Source organism: Meleagris gallopavo, chromosome 1, assembly GCF_000146605.3.
Source record: "Meleagris gallopavo isolate NT-WF06-2002-E0010 breed Aviagen turkey brand Nicholas breeding stock chromosome 1, Turkey_5.1, whole genome shotgun sequence".
In the NCBI taxonomy this organism is placed as follows: Eukaryota; Metazoa; Chordata; class Aves; order Galliformes; family Phasianidae; genus Meleagris; species Meleagris gallopavo.
The window spans coordinates 62,214,277-62,232,784 of record NC_015011.2 but is presented as its reverse complement, the minus strand read 5'-3'; the positions used below and the strand labels follow the sequence as shown (position 1 = coordinate 62,232,784).

Genomic DNA, 18,508 nt, shown 5'->3' with positions numbered 1-18,508 from the left:
GAATAGCTGTGGGATTACGCAGCCTTGGGTTATACAGCCATTGCTGTTGTCAATTACCCTCCAGCCCAGAACACAGGAAAGAACCTCTAGGAAACTGCACCAAAAAAAGTTTTTGACCATTTTCCACAGAAAGTTACTGTGAGTTCAAAAAAAAAACTGTATGCAGTTAAAAGCACAGAGTGATCCTATGATTAAAAGTGATCAAAGGAGAAGTGGTGTGCTGTGTTATGGCCATATCATTATTCCCCTTGAAAGAATGACTCAGTCCTTCAACCTGGTACCAGCTTGAAGCAAGGTAGAAAGAAGGAGATTAAAAAACTAACCCACATCTTACCTGCCTCACTGTGTAATTCCAACACAGTACAAACTAATGGCCTGTTACCTTAAAGGTAACAGCTAAAAATTCCACAAGAATTGTAAACTTTGGTCATCAGGCCCCCTGAAGTCAGCCATTGATGTGGCAAAATAATCATGATCCCCACACTTAAGTGTCTGGGTTAAAAATATTTAATAAACTTAAATAAAACCTTCACAGCTGTAAACAAATAGAAGCCTCCTGCTACCTTCACTAGTGTCCTGCAGCTGGTTTTCCTCCTGGCTGTGGTGGTGAAGGCCGAGTGCTCATACTGAACAACAAACAAAGGGGGCAGAGAGGAGATTAACAAACCACTTGGAACAGAAAAACAGGAACCCGCGTTGCTTTGGGTCTTCTTCAAAAGGTGTGGATCACAGAGTTGACCTACAGCCCGCTTCTCTGGTCTGCATCAGTCTGATTTCCCTCGGTGGAACTAGGAACACATGAAACCAGGTAACTAATACTAAAGCACCAAACTGAAGGTTTGAAGAAAGTACAAGTGAATACAGTGGGAAACAATTTCTGCAGCAGTATGTGAGAAAAAAGTTCTGACCTTTCTTAACTCTGCAAAAGCTGATCCAAAGGCAGGCTTGACCTGGGTTCTCTCCCTGATCCACTGTGGCAGCTTGTTAAGGATGGCAGGGCGTGAGTACCTGTGGTCCAGGAGCAGGATGCTTGCAAAGTCCTTCTGGTGGCGAATGGCTCTTCCTGTACAGAGTGTGCAGCTGTGTTAAACTGCATTACTGAGCTGTTTGTTCCCAGGCAAGTAAGCTCATATGCATCATCTGTACTCAGAATGATTGGTTCTGCTTTCTTTTTCCCACCCTGCTTTGATTCAGTCACATTTTGTATCCCCCCGCCTGTTCAAGGAAGGATGAATTACCTATTGACTGGTTTACTGCCTTCATGCACAGGTTTTCAATCAGCACTTTGCTAGGTGCCTGGCTAGCAGCTCTTGGCTAGAAAGGAGAAATAGGTCAGAGTGAACACAAGGCTGATGTTAATCAAATTAGGGAGAGTCTTAATGAAGAAGTGAGGTAAACAAATACTTTTATCCTGGCAGAATGAGTGGGTATCCACACAGATCCCAAGCTGAGTGCAAGGAACAGACAGAAGAAAAGCTGCAGTTTTAGAAAATGATTTTGAGCAGTCACAGAGAGCCAGCCTAAGGCCCCATTGAAAGCAGAGAGCTTGTGCCTTGCTGCTCAGGAACAGCATCTCCAGTGGGCAGCAAGAACAAGTACACCAAAAGAAGTGAGCCTGGCATACACCTTCTACTGCTTTGACACCTCCTTTGCTGTGAAGGGACATAGTTCCCCTTGGAACTCACTTCCCAGGGAGCCCTGATGTTGCTTCTCTCCACTGACCCCTGTGCATAGGTCTTACTGTACAAATTCAGTATGGGGATGGCTGTGCTCCCATTACCACAGTTTGAGAAACATGGAAAAGCTCAAAGGAAAAAGGAGTCTTTGAAGGCAACAGTGGAACTCGGGTGCCAGGAGGGAAGTTAGTAGTGAAAATCAGAGGTAAAAAAAGCAGAGGTGTAAGTGTCTGTTACCATTGTTTTATCGAGCCAAGTCATTTTCTCTTGAAGCTCTGGAGATTTAATGTTGGGGTAAGGCATTCCCACCATAATCACACACCTGCAAGGGGTGAGGGAGGACCGCATTATTCTTTATGTCTCATCCTAAAGCACTTTGCCAACAGACTGATAAATTAGAGGTCACTGTACCCCTGAAAGACAGCCAGCCTTAAAGACCAAAGGCAGCAGTAAAATACAATAGTCTGACAAGCACACTCTGAACTGGAAGCTGCAGAGGGATTCAGGGTGCCAGAACAAGGAATTATCTAGCACAGCAAGCCTAACTGCATCACTCACATGAAAAGTACACTGGACAAGTGAGTTTTACATTACCTGCAGACTCTGTCCCATTGGCTCAAGCATCAGCCCAAGCCACGTGATCCCCAGACTTTCTATCTATGCAAGTACCGATGTGTCCATCCTGCTCGGAGTCACTGCACTACAGCCAAGTGCTCACCTCAAAAGGAGCAGCCACCTTACCTTCCCAGGTCATCCGAGAAGTTGATCCCTTCACTCATTTTGCCTCCAACTACAGAAAGCAGCAGGGCCCCCGTCATCTGGCCTCCAGCCTGGCTGCACCGCTGCGAGAGAGGGACCAACAACTTAGACCAGAGAAGGGAAGATTTCTGTGCTTCAGAAACACACACCTGGACTACAGCCCTCTTTCCCAGCTAACAGCTGCAATGTCCTCTTTACCAGTGCTCCCATCCACAGATGAGATGATTCACTCCCACCACACGGCCAGCTCCACTTACCTTTATGCACTTGGCATACTCCACCAGCACCTGCTCCACCTGGTTGGCTTTCTTAGGCTCCTGAAAGATCTGTCACACAGTGTATCAGTTGCAGCGTCGGGAAGCAACAACAAAACAGATCATTTTATTCACATGCTAATAAATAACACATGGAACTAAGATCAGGAAAGGGCAAGTTAACTGTAAGAAAACCACTTAACCAGCACCTTTCCCCTCTACCCCTGGAAAAGCAGGGCATGTTCACTACAGCACTTCTCGGCTGGGCTCTGAAGGGAGCAGCAGCTTCTCCTGCCCTCCAACATTCCCTTCCAGCTTAGGCAGCTTTGTCTAATGCTGCAAGAACTCAGAAGTCATCCGAGAGATGAGAGGCTGGAAAGCACATGCCCTTCTTCCAGATAGAGGCGTAGCAGGCTGGAGAGACCCTCAGCTGCAAGGTCTTGGAGGACAGTGATTGGACCAATTAATTTGAATCACCAGTTAATTCCATGTAATGGTTCCTTTGCCCAGGAAATATATTAGTTTTCTATGCACAGAGTAATATTATTTTGTGTTATTCCAGCATCCCTAATGGAATTATAAGCTAACAGGTTACTGAAAGCCTTTGCAATTAATTGAGCCTAAATCTCAATAGATGCTGCACGTTGGCTTAAATCACAACTTATTGTTCTGGTAAACAAGAAATGCAACATCTATCCTTTCTGCGACAGTAAAGAACCTGCAGGATGCATTTTCTTTTGGTTAGCAAGGAGTGCTGTGAGCATTTTACCAGCCAGAGGCAGTCTTTCAGTAGAAAAGTAACTGGCAATTACAAATATAAGCTAAATCTATTTATTTCATTAAACAGTAGCTATTTAATCCTCTGACTTAAATTAATTTTTCCTCTGTAATTTAAATAGAATCTCAGTGTGATCTCACCACAGCCACCTCAGGAAAGACTTTAACCTTCCTCTTCTATGATATGATCTTGTGTGTAGGCAGCTGAAAGTCACACTCTCTGCACTGCTACCAAATTGCTTTGCTAACGCATATCCAATTTGCTGGAGACTGCAAAGGCCAAACAAGAACAGATCAGCTGAAAGGCAGAGGAAGCGGCACGACTGCGGTGTGAGCCCTTGGAGATGCCAGACAAAAAATAAGGACTCCCACAGAACGCACCTGAAAGACATTTTGAATGACAGCTGTGCAAACATGTGGAGATGATGAAGCGTGGTGTTTCCACCACAAAAACCTACAGGCAGATCCACATGCCAGAATGCCTGCACCAAGGCTGTGAAATACTGTGCTCTGCTAGTTTGGTATGTGGTAAGTTATTAGCTTTTGATAAAAGAGAAATCACATAATAAGGTGTCTGTCATTCTCTTTTCTTTTTTCCTAGCACATGACCAAAGTCCCTGCCTCTCCCTCTAGGACAGTCAGACTGCCTGAACTTCAGCAATACCCAACCTTCAAGTACCTGGGACAGTACTTGTACAGATTTCATATCTGCAGTGATCTCCCTATTTAATGTTTCTCATTGCTCTTCCAAAAGCAGTCACCACTGCTCATCTTTCAGTTTTCAGCTCTACACTTCTACCAGAAAAATAATAACATTTGTCCTATGAATTGCAGGCTAGTACAGTTCTATCTGCCCCTTGGCCATGCTGGTCTGTGGTCAAGGGACAAACAGCTGAGCCTGGGAAAAACCAATTCCCTGTAGCAGCTCAACTCAAACAGCTCCCCAGCTGCAAGGGAACAAGCTCACTGGCTACAGAAAGTGAAGACTGTCTCCCCCCATGGCCACTACAGACTGCATGCTTAAAGAATCTATAGCTGCATTTAATCTAATTTAGATCCCAGCTTCGTGATCAGCCGCCCGGGAAGTATCATTTATTCATTACTGGAGGGATTGGCTAGATAAACATCCGTTCTGCTCTGCTGTGCAGAGTATGAGAACAACTCAGGAAGAGGCCTGTAATGCATAGATAATTGTTTGACTTTTGAAGCTCCTATTTGCAGTACCAACTGCCCCTGGCTGCACAATTACCTTCTTCTTAGTTGCCAGGCGGGTGAGCAGCCCTGTTTTCTCCCAGTGAGCATACACCTGCTTCTCATAGTCATAGGAGGGGAAGAAGCACACCACACCCCCTGGGACCACGTTGCACAGGTTGCAGAGGATTCGGCCTGTCTCATCCATCTGCAAGAGAGAGACAAGAGCATATTGCAGCTGACAGGAGCTCTAGTGAATGCTGCTCCAATTCTGCGCACGATCCCAGGATCACACCTCCCCTATGACATGCATTGGTGGAGGAAAAATGTGGGAAATACGTGAGGCTGAGTGCTGCTAAGGGAGCTGGAAATTGCCAAAAAGCTGTTCACTGCTTGGCTTCTCCTCCTAATTCAGTTTACATTGCCAGTGTGGAGCAGTGGTCACTCTAGAGGGTCTGTGTCTGTTGTCCAGTGGATGGAAATGTCTCATACTAAAAGAGGTGTGGAGAGCTAGCTAGCACATCTGGTGGGATTCAGAGCAGACCCAGCACCTTGTGCTGGGTGCTGACTGAGCAAAGGAAGGGAGAAGTGCAGAAATATCTGATACTATCCCTGTGCTTAGGGCTGCACTCCACAGGGCACTGTCTGCTCCACTAACAGAGTCCTCCAATCTGGGAAGTGGGCAGACCTCTTTCTGGTATCTAGCACACAAATGCAGGATCTCAGTACAGCCAAACAGCTGCTAGTCTTCCTTGCCTCCAAGAGGTTCTTCTGAGCAGGCAGCTCAACACCACGATCCTCTTTCCCAATTACCTGGCAACACACCAGCCCCAAATCCCACGTATTGTCCCTCCCATGGCTTTTGATCATCACACCTTTTGGAAAGTACTATGAAACATAGGCAAGTGAACCAAAAAAAAAAAGAGAGAGACACTTCAGAAGGGAGCAAAGGAAGACTGACCATCTGGGGCAGGTCTCTTGTCTGGTAGGTGAACTCCAACTGCTGGTTGGAAGGACCACTGCAGAGGACTATGGGTAAAATATTTTCTGGAGGTATTACGTGTCCTGGAGACAAAAAAAACAAGTGAGAGTCAACATAGCTGCCCTGTGCACCAACACTGCTAGCTGAACAGCATCACCTGCGCACAGTGACACAGGCATGTGTTTGTCTGACTAGGCACTCAGCTGCTCTGGCCTCTGCTTCTCAAGCCCCTGGGAAGAAGGCAAGGTGCTATCTACTGCTGCCAGCCAAGAGGAGCTCAGTGGGAGAGAACAAACACCCCTGAGGTCTGTTGCCATAATTTCTAGAATAGATACCATGTTGCTTAGAGTGCTGACAAAACTACACTGATGGCATAGTCCAACACAGACTATAACCCCTGCCTTTTCCCCCAGCACACTTACCACAAGAGAACTCCATGATGCGTGCAGGATCCACACCAGCACAGGACAGCAGCTGCTCCCGGAAATCAGCCACCTGTGGACCACAAGCCAGAGAGAGGTGAAGTTCCAAGGGGCACTGCAGCAACAGCCCTGGTATTGCTCCTTGAGCATCAGCATTCAGAGAGCTGATGAGCTCAGTAAGGGGGGCTGCCAGCAAGGAAAGGAGATGAGCTTTCTCCATGATGTGAAAACCTAGGGCATGAAAATGCTCAGCCAGCAGCCATACTCTGCTCCCAGGGTTGTGGGACCTTCTGTGCCCCTGCCTTGCTGTCTTCTGCTCAGGCTAAGCCAAGTGCTCAGGAACAGAACCTCAAGCTGGCCCAAGCAGAACAGGCAGCATGAAATGCAGGCAAAGTGCCTTTTAGCGCCCATGCTCCTGAGCCTTGCTGTGGCCTTCTGTGTGGGTCAAGTTCCCTGTGTAGAACCCCTCCTCTCTCCACCCATCATGCTCCAATTTCAGACCTCCCCAGGCCCAAAAGTCCACTACCAGGACTCCCAAGCACTGTACAATCCACATTGTGGATTGCAGCTATATCCTCTCTCCGAGTTGCAGACAGAAGGGTTCGAAGTTGGAGTGGAGGCCTTCCAAAAGAAGACCACTGCTTCTCCAAGGTCCTGCACTTCACAACTTTCTTCCATCCCTTGTCTTCACAAGAGTAAAGAGAAGATTTCAGGACATTCCTACCCAGAAACAGGAATGGAGGAGGCATAGGAGAAGTCTTTTCCCACACACAACACAGGAAGCGAGAAGAGCAGTCCCAGTGGGACTAAGCTCTTTCCCTGCCTCCTTGTAGATAGCACCAGAGATGTCCTTATTCCCTCACCGGCTGCATGGTGCCCCCAGCAATGATTACAGCACGACATTCTTTCACCACCTTGGCAAAGTGGACAGCTGGATTCAGCAAGAGGAATTTGAGGCTGCTCTGACCAATAGTGCCTGGAAAAAAAAGAGAGGCAGCATTGTGAACTACTCGTGACAAACAGGGATACAAGAGATACTTCCTCTTGCCCTGGACACTCTGGCAGATCCCCATCTCTCAAAACAAGGTCCTGCTATTCAATGCTGCCATGGCAGCAATGGGTAATGACAACCTCGAAGTTTCTTTTCATTTCCTAGACTTCCTGGAGCTGTGAAGAGGCACACTAGATAAAAGACCAAGATAAAAACCAACATCCAAAGTGGGAGCTTGCTTGGGAGCAAGCCCTAGCCACAGTGCCCTTGGTAAGAATTCCTTTGGAATCATGAGAGCCCTTGTACAGCCTGAGTCTGCCAGCTTCAATCAAGGCTGCACAGGTGCGTTCTGGTAAGACTGCAGGCTCACAGTTGCCTCCCTCCTGCCAATGAAACGGCCGTGTGTAAGTCACATCTCCTCTCACCAGCTCTCCTATTCCAATACCTTGCCTATTGAGAATGACTCGACCATCTTCATTTGCGTTCGTGAGGGCTGAGAGAAATCCCTCAATGTGCATCAGAGGAGAGGCAGATCGGAGCTGGTCGTTGTCAGCCTCCACGGGAGGGCTCTGGAGAGGGCCTAATTGCCAGAAAAGAAAGAGAGAGGCAGGCAGTGCAGGCTGCACTTCTAAAGACAGTTCCATGTCATTGCTAACAGCAACAACAAAAAAAAAAAGCGATCTAGTTTTGTAGCTGGCACCACTAAACAGTTACCCACAATAGCTCAGGTTGCAGAGCCAGCAGGTCACAAAAGTGCAAATCTTAAGTGCATTCAGTATAAACACAGTCACGTCACTCCACTTGGTAGGGACCTCAGGAGATCTAATCAGATGTATAATTGCCAAAGTCATCTAGTCAGATATATTAAAAACACCTCTGCAGTACACCTCCTGTATTCTCTCACTCTTTGGTTCTGCCCTCCTCTTCCCCTATGCAGATGCACGTTCCATGTCCTCACTTTGTTCATAAATGCACAAGTGGAGGATGTCTGAACTCACCCTCCTTATAAGATCCCTGCTGGAGAGTCATAAGAAAGTTCTGCAAACCAGCCAACTTCTGGTTCTCCTTGTTGGTCTTCACGGCTGGGGCAGGATTGCCGTATCGCTCCACAAATCCAAAAAGCTGCCAAGCAAAAGCCAGAAAGACTAAGACAACCAGCAGCACAAAACAGATAAGACAGAAACAGGTTTTCTGGCCTGTGAGAGATAAGGTTCCTTGGCAGGTGTTCACAAACCAGCCCAATAAGAATCTATCAGCAAAATCCCATTATTTTTCCCACCCATCAAATCAAAACCAAACAAGTCATTGAATGTTGTTGACCATAAAGCTGCAGGAGCAGTACCTTCCTACTGATGAGGCTCTTCTCACAGTAACGCTGCACCTGTTGGAAAAAGACAGCAAAAATAACTGGTGCTCAGCATCCTGCCTCCCATCCTGTTGCCCTCAGTCTGTACCCAGCAGGGAGATAAACTTGCTGTGCTTGCTGTTCTCTTGGGGAGCGGTGGACAGTTCTTTGTGAGACAATTTATTACAAAGACACTGCTTCTAGAGTGGGAATCTCTTTGGTTAAAGCACAGTGTTTGGAGATTTGAGGGATGGGTTAGGTTACTAGAGTAGTAGTGTTTCTTTACCCTTAACCTTTACAGTTTGGCTTTGCCTACAGACAGCATCTGCACTCGCATGCATTTAATTGCTTGTTTTCCTCTGCCAAGATCACCCATCCAGCTTTAATGCACTGCTAACCAGATAGTAGCAGAAGAGTTCTGTCTAACAGGGAAGCATGGGCAAGATGCTAGAAAGTAGATACTGCCATGTGGCACTTGACCCTACTTCCAGCTCTCACAATGGCTTCCTGATAACCTTGCATAAGCCATGAGCTGCACCCTACAGAAGACACTTGTGCTTACCTTGAAGAGGTTGATATTGTCAATCTGGCTCTGAAATAGGAAGTCGTTGATGGATTTCAGCTCTGTCCCTAAAAGAAAAAGACAAAAGGAAAAAACAAACAAACAAACAACTTATCGGTTGCTGGGCCTTATGAGCTGCAGCCCCTAACTGCCCACATCCACGACCCTGCCCAGTGGTGTTTGCTACAGTTTTACCTGTTTGGGAAACTGCCTGGCAACTAGGATTTTGGTTCACATTTCCTGCAAAATATGAAAACAATTAAAGGAAGGCTTACTATGAGTCTGTCTTAACGTTAAACAAGGAACTTAAGCAAACAACTGAGCCGAAAGCACAGCATAAGTACAAAAAAAAACCTCCAAAGAATCACGAATCAATTTCACATCTGGAAGAAGTAGCTATGCAGAGAAAATGACAGCTCCCACTCAGCTTTTCTTTCCCTTGCAGGATAGCCCCACACTGTAGGACAAGCGTGCTGCTGCATCCTAAGAAATGCCACCTACATTCCTTCTGTAGCAGGAGGCAGCAGGTAGGGCGGGTGCATACAAATGCTCACACGATCATGCTGCAAAGATGAAGGGACAGGGACTGCAGTGCATCCCTCACCCCTCCTCAATGCAGCACCGGGAGGCGCACAGGCTGACAGGTGATTGAGATGAGGGGAAAACTTGAGGACAGTTCCACGCTCAGATCCTGACAGACAGAACAGTATTAATTGCTGCCATTCACTGTGCTTTATGTGCCAGTGTTTAACACCCACCTCACAATTCACTTTGCAGCCTCAATCATGAAGCTGTACTCAGGCTGCAGGCTAATGAAAGCATTGAGCCCAGTGTCGGGAAGGGAAGACTGGCAGGGACAGAAGTTCTCATCTAAGAGAAGGACACAGAGCACCAACATGCTCCTGCACCAAAGAGCTGTTTTTTTCCTGTGTAAGAGGTTATGGAGGGCTCTCCTTAAGGCACACTGATGTATAGAAGACAGTGCGTTACAGGAGAGGAGCCACACAAATGCCAGTAAATTTAAAAATCACAGAAAGGAAAGGCACCTTTCAAGAAAAGAAGAAAAAAGATAAAATCACTCTGCAGAGGCATGCCTGCCACAGGAAGAGGTCTTGCCATCAGATGACACAGGAAGACTATTCTGTGCAGCTTTTGTGCAGTGCTGATTACTGTCACACTCGCTGTATTCCTCACTTTGGACCACACCACCTCCCCATTCACACAGGAAGAGGGGAACTGCTCCTACCAACTTACAGCATCAGCCTCTGCTCCTCAGCTAATGAAAAAAGAGAGGGGTTCAGGCAGACACCATATCCTCATGTTATAAAACAGGCTGCGGAATGATAATACTGGCATCAAACATGAACAGCAACTCCTCACAGCCTGTGCAGGAGCAGGAGGGACAGTGCTCCGAAGGAACAGCAGATGTCTCTGAGTTTCTAAGTATCCACAGAGAGAGAAATGGCTTGCTTACCTCCCAGCATGACTACAAACCGCTCCAGCAAATACAGGATCTGCTTAATGTACATCAAGTTCTTTGCCTTCAAACGTTTACTGTGAAAAAAAAAAAAGGAAGGTATTAGGCTCCAAAACATCTTCAAGGACTAACACACAGCTCCCTAAGCTGCAGAGACAAGTAACTGAACTTCCCTTAATTTGGGGCAGAAAAGAACCAGACAGCAGTAGAGAAGATCTATATGCTGGGGAACTGTGAAGAAGCAGTTAGGAAGATTCTGCTACGTGGCACTTGGCCCTACTTTCAGGCTTCACAAAGGCTTCCTGATAACCTTGAACAAGCCATCAGCTGTGCCCTACATAAGACATTTGCTCACACTCCCTGTTTGTGACAGGGCTCCGAACACCCTACTGACAGCCACCCCCAAGCACTCACCCATGCAGCCCAAGCACTTGGCTGTTCCTACAGACGCCTTTATCTCTCACACACAAATTACAATGGCAGTGATCCCCATGTCTCTGCCGTGATAACATTGTGCAAATTCAGTGATTAGCACTGAGCACAATAATCAGCCACTGCAGGTATGCCAAGATGTGAGATTTGGTCACAGTCAAAAAACACAGAGCTTCCTCCTCCTCAGAGCTTCCTGCCTCTTCTATAATGCCAGTCAGCCCACAAAAGGTTAAGATCCAGGAGATGAAAGACTGGAGCTTTCATAACTCTGCATCACAAAGCAGGAATGATTAGAGAGAGATTGGGAAAGAAACAGAGTGTAAGGAAAAGCCAGAATCCTCAGGGTATCCCCTTTCTCACTGCTTAATACCAGCCCCAGGAGTCTGACTTAGATGGGTTCTAGACAGAGATAATGATGCAAGTGGCTTTTCATCTCAGAAGCATTAATGCAAATAACCTTCCTCTGGGAAAAAGCAAGAAAGGCCTTGCAGACGTGAGACAAGTCACAGCATCCATGCTGCCTGCTGCTGTTACACTCTTCTCTGAGATCCTCACCTGTATCGCTCCATGTACTGCAGCAGCTGGGAGTGGGCACAGCACAGCTACAAGAACAAAAAGCAGAGCTGGTATTATAGAGGAGTCGAGAAAGGGTGCTCACCCACAGTTAACAGGCCAGGCCATGACTCACCTGAGAGCCACTGACCTCCGCGCTATGGATACAGGTGATGGTGTCTATGAGGTTGTGGGCCTCGTCGATGATTACAACCTGGTCCTTCAGGATGATCCCTGCAGCGTTCCTGGTGGCCTCATGCAAGAGCATCTGGTAGGGCAGCACCACCAGCTACAGGGGAAGCACACGCTGCTCTGATTCCAGCTCTCATCCGGATGGACTTAGAGCTCTCACCAGCAGCTCATAATAGGCCTACCTCAGATGGCCCTGCAGCATTTCATCAAGTTACTTACTCTCATTATGGGAGAAATAGCAAAAGAGATGGAAGAACGTCCTTGAGAGGTAAGTTGAGGGAAAACGATTGTGCATACTGATTCCTGAACTAGTTTGACCCCCAAATAATTATTATAAGAGCGGCCTAGAAGTGCAACAGCAAGTTACTTTCCTAATCTCCTTCTAAGGAGTGAAAGCCTGTCTTTTGACAGAGAACCAAGCAAGAAAGAGCACTGGCAAATCCTAAGACTACAGCCATGTGCCTGTATCACCTCAGTTACTGAACATTTTAAGTATTTCAGAATGCTTGACCCAAAACTGACACACACTTACAGCCTCCCTACTAGCTTGAAAGAGATACTCTCACTTTCCTTTTCTTTTTCAGCAAAGCTAAACCTGACAGAAACACAACCTCTTTACAGACTCCAAAAACACTGTGCAACAAAGTGCTGGTTTGCTTTAGTAATTGGTTTATTCTTAGAGATCCTGGCACTGATTCCCTGAGCGGTGTCCTTACCTGAGCAGCAGCAATAGCGTATCGACTCCCATAATAGGGACAGGCTTTGGTTTCCTTTCCCAAAGTCACCAATTGCTCGATATCCTTCACTTCCACTAGAACTTCATCACGGAGAAACTGCATTTGTTCATAGGAATAAAATGGGCACACAGTGCGACTCACACGTCTCTTCTTCCCTTCAACCTCTGCATCACTCTTCTTTTCTGACAGCAGAAATCAAAAGCAAGCCATGAGTACCACTGAAAAATCTAAACTCACTACTTTGTACCCTGGTAGTGGTACTTTCTGAACTTCAAAGCAGGCTCTGCCATGAGTATTTGACCCATCATCTATTGAAGGAGTATGAAAGCAGTGACATTTCCACCCTCACTGTGGACACTGCTCTTGCTGGTTAGATTTACTCATGCGACATTTCCCCACATTTCTAGCAGTAAGTTACAAAGACAAGCATCCTTCCATTGCACAAGTCCCGACCAATGCAAGACACTCAGCAAATACATACAGGTCTTGGTGTGCTAACCTGGAGTACAAAAGGTAAAAGCACTAAGGATCTCTAGCTCTGCTTCCCCAGCTTGCCCTTTTCACCTTTTCAGACTCCTACTGCTCTCTTCCTAGAACCGACTGGCAGAATGCACTGCCTGCAGCCTCTCACCCCCACCAGCTTTATCAGCCATTGCTTCCCCGTGCTGAAGTGCTCATACCGTGTTTGTTCTTTTGCATCTCAGTGCAGCGGTCATTGATGAGCTGCAGAGCCCCCAAGCGGCGCACCTCCTCATTCACACACAGGTTCTTAGACATGCAAAGAGAGGGGACGGCAGGTCGAAGAGTGCTCAGTGCGCACTCTTTGCTGTAAAATAGACTTATGTAAAGCAATTCCAGGCCAGATTCCAAACCAGAAGTCAGGCACGTTGTGTAGCTGCTGCAACAAGCATGCTCAAAACCCCAAAAGAAATCAGTAAGGAGAGAAAATGAAGAAAGGTGTCCTCAGATAGCTCGCTGCTACACAACTTCTAAAGAAATGCTAGCAGAATTAATATCTAAAAGAGTGCCTTCCCAGTGACTCAGGCATCTATAATCTTCCACATCAGAAGAGGGAAAACAGACATTTGCATTTACATCAAAGGGCAAATGGCCGAACAGCTCACAGAAAAAGGTACGTCGCATGAATCTGTATCATGACACATAAATAGCTTTTCCAATGGAAGACTCACCTCAGTCCCTGAGATGCCTTCTGAGGTGTCACATCCACACACCTCCTAGCAAAGTCCTTCGTATGAATGAACACACACTCTGGGTCCTTTGTGACCATACCACATACCTGCCTGGATCCCAAGGAGACCAGACGCGTGTCTTTGCCAAAAGGACTTTTCTGCACTTCATGCACAAACTGAGACAACTGGGAGTGAGTGCGGCTGCAGTAGTAAATCTGCAATGAGGAAGATGGAAGAAAGATGAGAAGAATATGGAAGCCAACCTCCTATTCTACAACCAATCCTGCAGGGAGGCAGCCAAGCACCTCAGCAACATTAATCTTGCTCAAGCCTTCAAAACACAAAGGAAGGCATATGCTGGAATGTCACTGTACAACTGCCAAAGCCAACAGCCTTATCTTTACTTTCTGCTGTGCATTTGTCCTTCATTTCCATTGAATTTTCCAAGGCCTTATAATAACTGGGACTGGTTGTTGTAGAGTGATGAATATGTGCTTCTTGCAGCAAGCCACAGAAAAATTTCAGCGATGTTAGCAGAGCAAACTGCTTAGGCAGCCAGTATAACCCAGAAGGAGATGAGAACAGCAGAACTGGTTGCTATTATCAACAAACTTGGCAGTCCACGGATGCCACTTCCTAAATCCTTCCAAATCCTTCCATACTGCATTACCCTGGGAAGGGTGCAAGGAAGCTATAATTCTCTCACACTATTGTATAAGGTGGCACAAAATACCCTCCTCATCTCACCTTTGTCACATGCTCTTCTTCCAAATCATCATCATCATCATCTTGCTCCAGCCTAAGAAAAGACAAAGCCCAAAGAGTTTCCTTTCAGTCACTGGGAGTTAGAAACAAAGGACGCTCTACCTCAAGGGAGGTGCTTGTGTCATCAGGAAGTAAGAGAAAAAATGACTTTCTAAGAATACTATAGGTGGGCACATCGTGCCAAGCTTTGCTCTTTAAAAGAAAAGTGTCTGTAGGGTTGTGTCTTTAGCAACTTCAAGAAGCATCTTTTAAAAAAAAAATTAAGAATCTGGTGTTTTCTAAGCCCCAGGCATAAACTAATCAGAGCTATACTATCCTTTGGTGTGCTTATTTATTTATTTTTATAAAGCATTCCCCTTAGAGACAATTTACCACCCTCAAGCTGTTGCATGAAGAAGAAAAAGTTTCAGGAAGATATTTAGCTGCCATACAATTCCTCAAAGGCAACAGCAGCTTAATGCTTAGTAACTGCTTCATTTATATGTAGCTTAAATGCTTTGCGATTTTAAGGCAGGAGGATCTGTCTAGATACTAATTAGTAAATTTGTATTTTAGATGTATTTGACTTTTCTTGCTGAAAACTCTGGCTTCTGGCTTTCTGCATAACGCCAAAAGAACAGTTGTATGTTAGAGAAAAGTGTGCACTTGGTTTTCGTGCTGCAGCTCAGTCTTCAGAAATGTGACCTTCTCTCCCTTCAGAATATCAAAAGATGCCATTGCTAATCTGCAGAACTGATAGTTTCCTTTGATGCCTTCAGGAGCATTTTGCTTTTCTAATGCAAAGTTCATCTCAAGGCATTCACCCAGCATCCAGAGGCACTCTCTGGGAAACAGACATGGAAAAAGGTTGTCATGCATTTTAAGAAAGACTGCCTTCTCAGAAGACACTTGAGGCTGATGACAGTGAGTGGAAAAAAAGCAACAACAAACCAAAAAAAAAAGAGAGAATCCTAATAGAAAAAACAACCTACCAACCAATCAGTACCACAGCTTCAATGGGGGAGAAACTCCAGATGTGCATAAGATAGAACCACCTATATATCCAACAGCATAAGATGCTTAAGAAAGCAGTCACTGCTGAACAGCTGAAGTCCCTTCAATTAAGGCAAGCCAAAAATGATAATAAGACATTTCTTTGACAGGGAATCCCCCTCAGCCCCTGTCCTTACCCAGATGCCACTTTCTTTTCCTCGTCACTCTCATATTCAGCAAGAATCAGCTCCTCCTCATTGTGATCCAGCTGCTCTGGGACAGCTGCTCCAGTTCCCTCTGACAGAATCTCTTTGCTGAGCTGAAGAAGGCGCTTCATCTCATCCTCCTCAGATCTCTGAAAGGAGCACACCATCTCATTATTTCTCACACAGAGAAGCAGCACTTGCATCACTTTATGCCACCTGCAGTTCAGAGGACAGCTCAGTCCCTTCCCCACAGCACAGAGGAGGGATTGCTGTGTGTATCCCCAGCAGGACAAGCAAACACACCACAACTACTTGAAGCAGTTCAGCGCCACACAGTGCAGGTGACAGCAGCAACCAAAGACTTGCCCACATCAAAGCCTTCTGTGCAAAGGACCCTCTAAACACCTAACTCCTGAAGTGACCATATGCCTATAATCCAGGATTAGTTGCTTAAATTAGCCTATAAAAATGACTGCCTCGGAAAGAAACTGTGTAAATAAAAAAACCAACAACCAAGCAAACGCATAAGGGCGTAATCAAATAACCCACAGTTAACCTAAGGCTACAATAAACTCAATACCTGCTTTAGAATACATGTTCAGTTATACTTATGTTCAGTTCAGTGTCAACTCACACCTCCAGATCCTTTTCCTCCATGCAGCTTTCCAGCCACTATGCCCCAAGCCTGTAGCATTGCATGGAGTTGTGACTAAAATGCAAGTCCTGCAACTTGGCCTGATTGAAGCTCATGCAATTGGCCACAGCCCAGTGATCCAGCCTGTCTAGATCTCTCTGTAGGGCATTCCTACCCTGAGGCACATCCAATACTCTCTCCCAACTTGGTGTCATATGCAAACTTACTGAGGGTACACTCAATCCTCTCATTCAGATCATCAGTAAGGACAGTACTGACCCCTGGAGAACAACACCACTCATGACTGGCTTCCAGCTAGATTTAGCTCCATTCACCACCGCTCTCTGGGCCTGGCCCTCCAGCCAGTTCTTTACCCAGCAAACAGTGTACCTGTCCAAGCCATGGGCTGCCAGCTTCCCCAGGAGAATACTGTGGGAGACAATATCTATGAAGGTAAACAAGTACAGTGGTGAGTACAACCAAAGCCTGACCTTGCTTTTTTTTGGAGGGGTCTTCAGTTCCTACAGTCTTAAATTCAATCTCGGTTCTACAGGTTTTATTCCAGAAATAGTGTCCACCCATGCTTATGTAAGAAAGAGCTTTCCAAAAACCCCAAATATTAACACTTAAAAGCAAATAAGCCATCAGAATAGACATTCTTTTAATCCACACACACGTGTTGCCACAGAAAATTCTCTAAGCACAGGTTGCTTTTTACATCTGTACTTTGAAAAGATAACCTAATCAAAAATTTCAGAGAGCCAATTCAGCAATCCAGTAAAAGAGCTCCCCAAATACAGGGGCTGGACAATATAGAGACAAGTCACATGTACAAGCAAGTATGACCAACACTTGAAATTATTAAGACAAAGGAAAATGGTTTAAACTAAAGATTTTAAATTAAAAGAGGGGAGGTTAAACTGAAGGTTTTTAAAAGGGGGTTTTAAAGTAAATGGTTTTAAACTAAAGGAAGGGAGAGTTAGATTAGACATCGGGGGAAAGTTTTACATTGAGAGGGTGGTGAGACACTGCCATGGGCTACCCAGAGAAAATGTGGGTGCCTTATCTCTGGTGTTCAGGACCAGCCTGGATGGGGCCCTTGCCCTGGGGTGGCAATCCTACCCATGGCAAAGGGTTGGAACTAGATGGTCTTTGAGATCTCTTGCAACCAAGCCATTGTACGATTCTATGATACTGTGATTCTAACCTCTGCAGGCCAACTCACCTTCCTCTTTGCTGCATATTTTAATTGTACATTATGGCGGATTTTCTCAAGACGTTCTTCTCGCTTTTTCCTCCTGATCTGCTCCTCCTGAAATGAAGGGAGAATGATGGAAGGATGAAGTCCATTTAGTCCTACAGAACAGGCATAATTATTTTCCTTTTACCCAGGAAAATAAAATAAAATAAAAATAATCCAACTCTGAAACAAAACTGTCAGCAGTTCCTTTGTCCTTACATGCCTATGAATGTTGCTATGTTGACAGCAGCTATCCTATACTTCATGCAGCTTACATCGTCATGCCTTATCTCTCTTAAGTGACACAGAGTCCTGTCAAAGGTGATGATCACCAAGTCACCACCCATGATGTCACCCATCCTGCTCCTCACACCTTGCTATTTCCCCCTTCTTTACACATGAGCATTTCTCAACCTTCAGTCTGTGCACCAAATCCTGCTCTTCTTTCTTCTGCACAAACGCCGTGATCCAGTCCGGTTCCCCAGATGCATCCCTGCTGTTTGGACACGTCGGCCCACCAGAAACCAGGGGCTGCTTCTCTTCCTGCCCACTACCCTCTGGAGCCAGAAGCCGTGCCTCCTCCTGCTGCTTCTTCTCCTCAAAGTCTCGGAGCCAGGAGAGGGCCCCGCAGATGAGGCTCAGTGACTTTCCCTGGTATTGGAAACAAAGAGCACAAGCCACACTCGGTGTCACTGCTGTAACCAGCTCCTCCACACAGGAGAAGCACCTGGTGGTGGTTCCAGCTGAGTGGGACCAGGCCAAGTCCATGCACAGAGATACTGATGTTGCACTTTATGACCCTGCAAGTGGCACCTCTTTCTGTGTTTTGTCCCCACAGTTCCAAAACTGGCATCACAGATGTGGCTAACACACCTTATAACAGGAACCCAGATCCCGCGCTTGTGCAACGAATGAGCCCGGCCTGCCCTGCTCCCCCTCCCCAAGCACCACTCTGAGCACCACGCTGCAAGCAGCCCCGTCACGGTGTCTCTATCCCCTCCCCCCCCCGCTGCTCACCGTGCCCGTGGGGCTCTCGAAGATCCCGACCCGCCCGGCCTCCAGCGCAGCGTACAGCGCTGCCATGAACTGCTCCTGGATGCGGTACGGCGTGTAGGGAAATGGGAAGCTGGCCCGACCCGGGCCGCTCACCGC

The 18,508-nt window shown here is 46.4% G+C and overlaps 2 protein-coding genes across 3 annotated transcripts in view; both read right to left on the bottom strand.

Annotated features, from left to right (window-relative positions):
* The window catches only part of LOC100542571 (zinc finger protein OZF-like), a 1,148,434-nt gene that overhangs the window by 38,608 nt on the left and 1,091,318 nt on the right, over nt 1-18,508 (bottom strand). The gene's annotated exons all lie outside the window — the stretch shown is intronic.
* DDX11 (DEAD/H-box helicase 11) lies at nt 492-18,502 on the bottom strand. Its single transcript, XM_010714334.2, has 26 exons — nt 18,374-18,502; nt 17,771-18,007; nt 17,342-17,428; nt 15,474-15,631; nt 14,287-14,338; nt 13,647-13,754; nt 13,030-13,117; nt 12,329-12,531; nt 11,557-11,709; nt 11,424-11,470; nt 10,434-10,513; nt 9,155-9,199; nt 8,960-9,027; nt 8,395-8,433; nt 8,051-8,174; nt 7,498-7,632; nt 6,925-7,037; nt 6,062-6,134; nt 5,619-5,722; nt 4,716-4,865; nt 2,693-2,761; nt 2,418-2,518; nt 1,914-1,998; nt 1,239-1,314; nt 909-1,063; nt 492-788 (listed from the first exon to the last, which is right to left on the bottom strand). Exons 1-26 carry the CDS (start codon nt 18,437-18,439, stop codon nt 765-767), a joined length of 2,640 nt encoding a protein of 879 aa, XP_010712636.1. The 5' UTR covers nt 18,440-18,502; the 3' UTR covers nt 492-764.

What these genes read in the sequence shown, in the direction of transcription:
- DDX11 (XM_010714334.2), bottom strand. Translation starts at nt 18,439, where the DNA reads ATGGCAGCGCTGTACGCTGCGCTGGAGGCCGGGCGGGTCGGGATCTTC. An exon ending in TCTCCTTGGGATCCAGGCAG is followed by an intron (nt 13,118 to 13,646) that starts GTATGTGGTATG and finishes TGCATGTCTAAG; the next exon opens with AACCTGTGTGTGAATGAGGA. An exon ending in CTTGGCTCGATAAAACAATG is followed by an intron (nt 1,315 to 1,913) that starts GTAACAGACACT and finishes TCTCCTTTCTAG; the next exon opens with CCAAGAGCTGCTAGCCAGGC.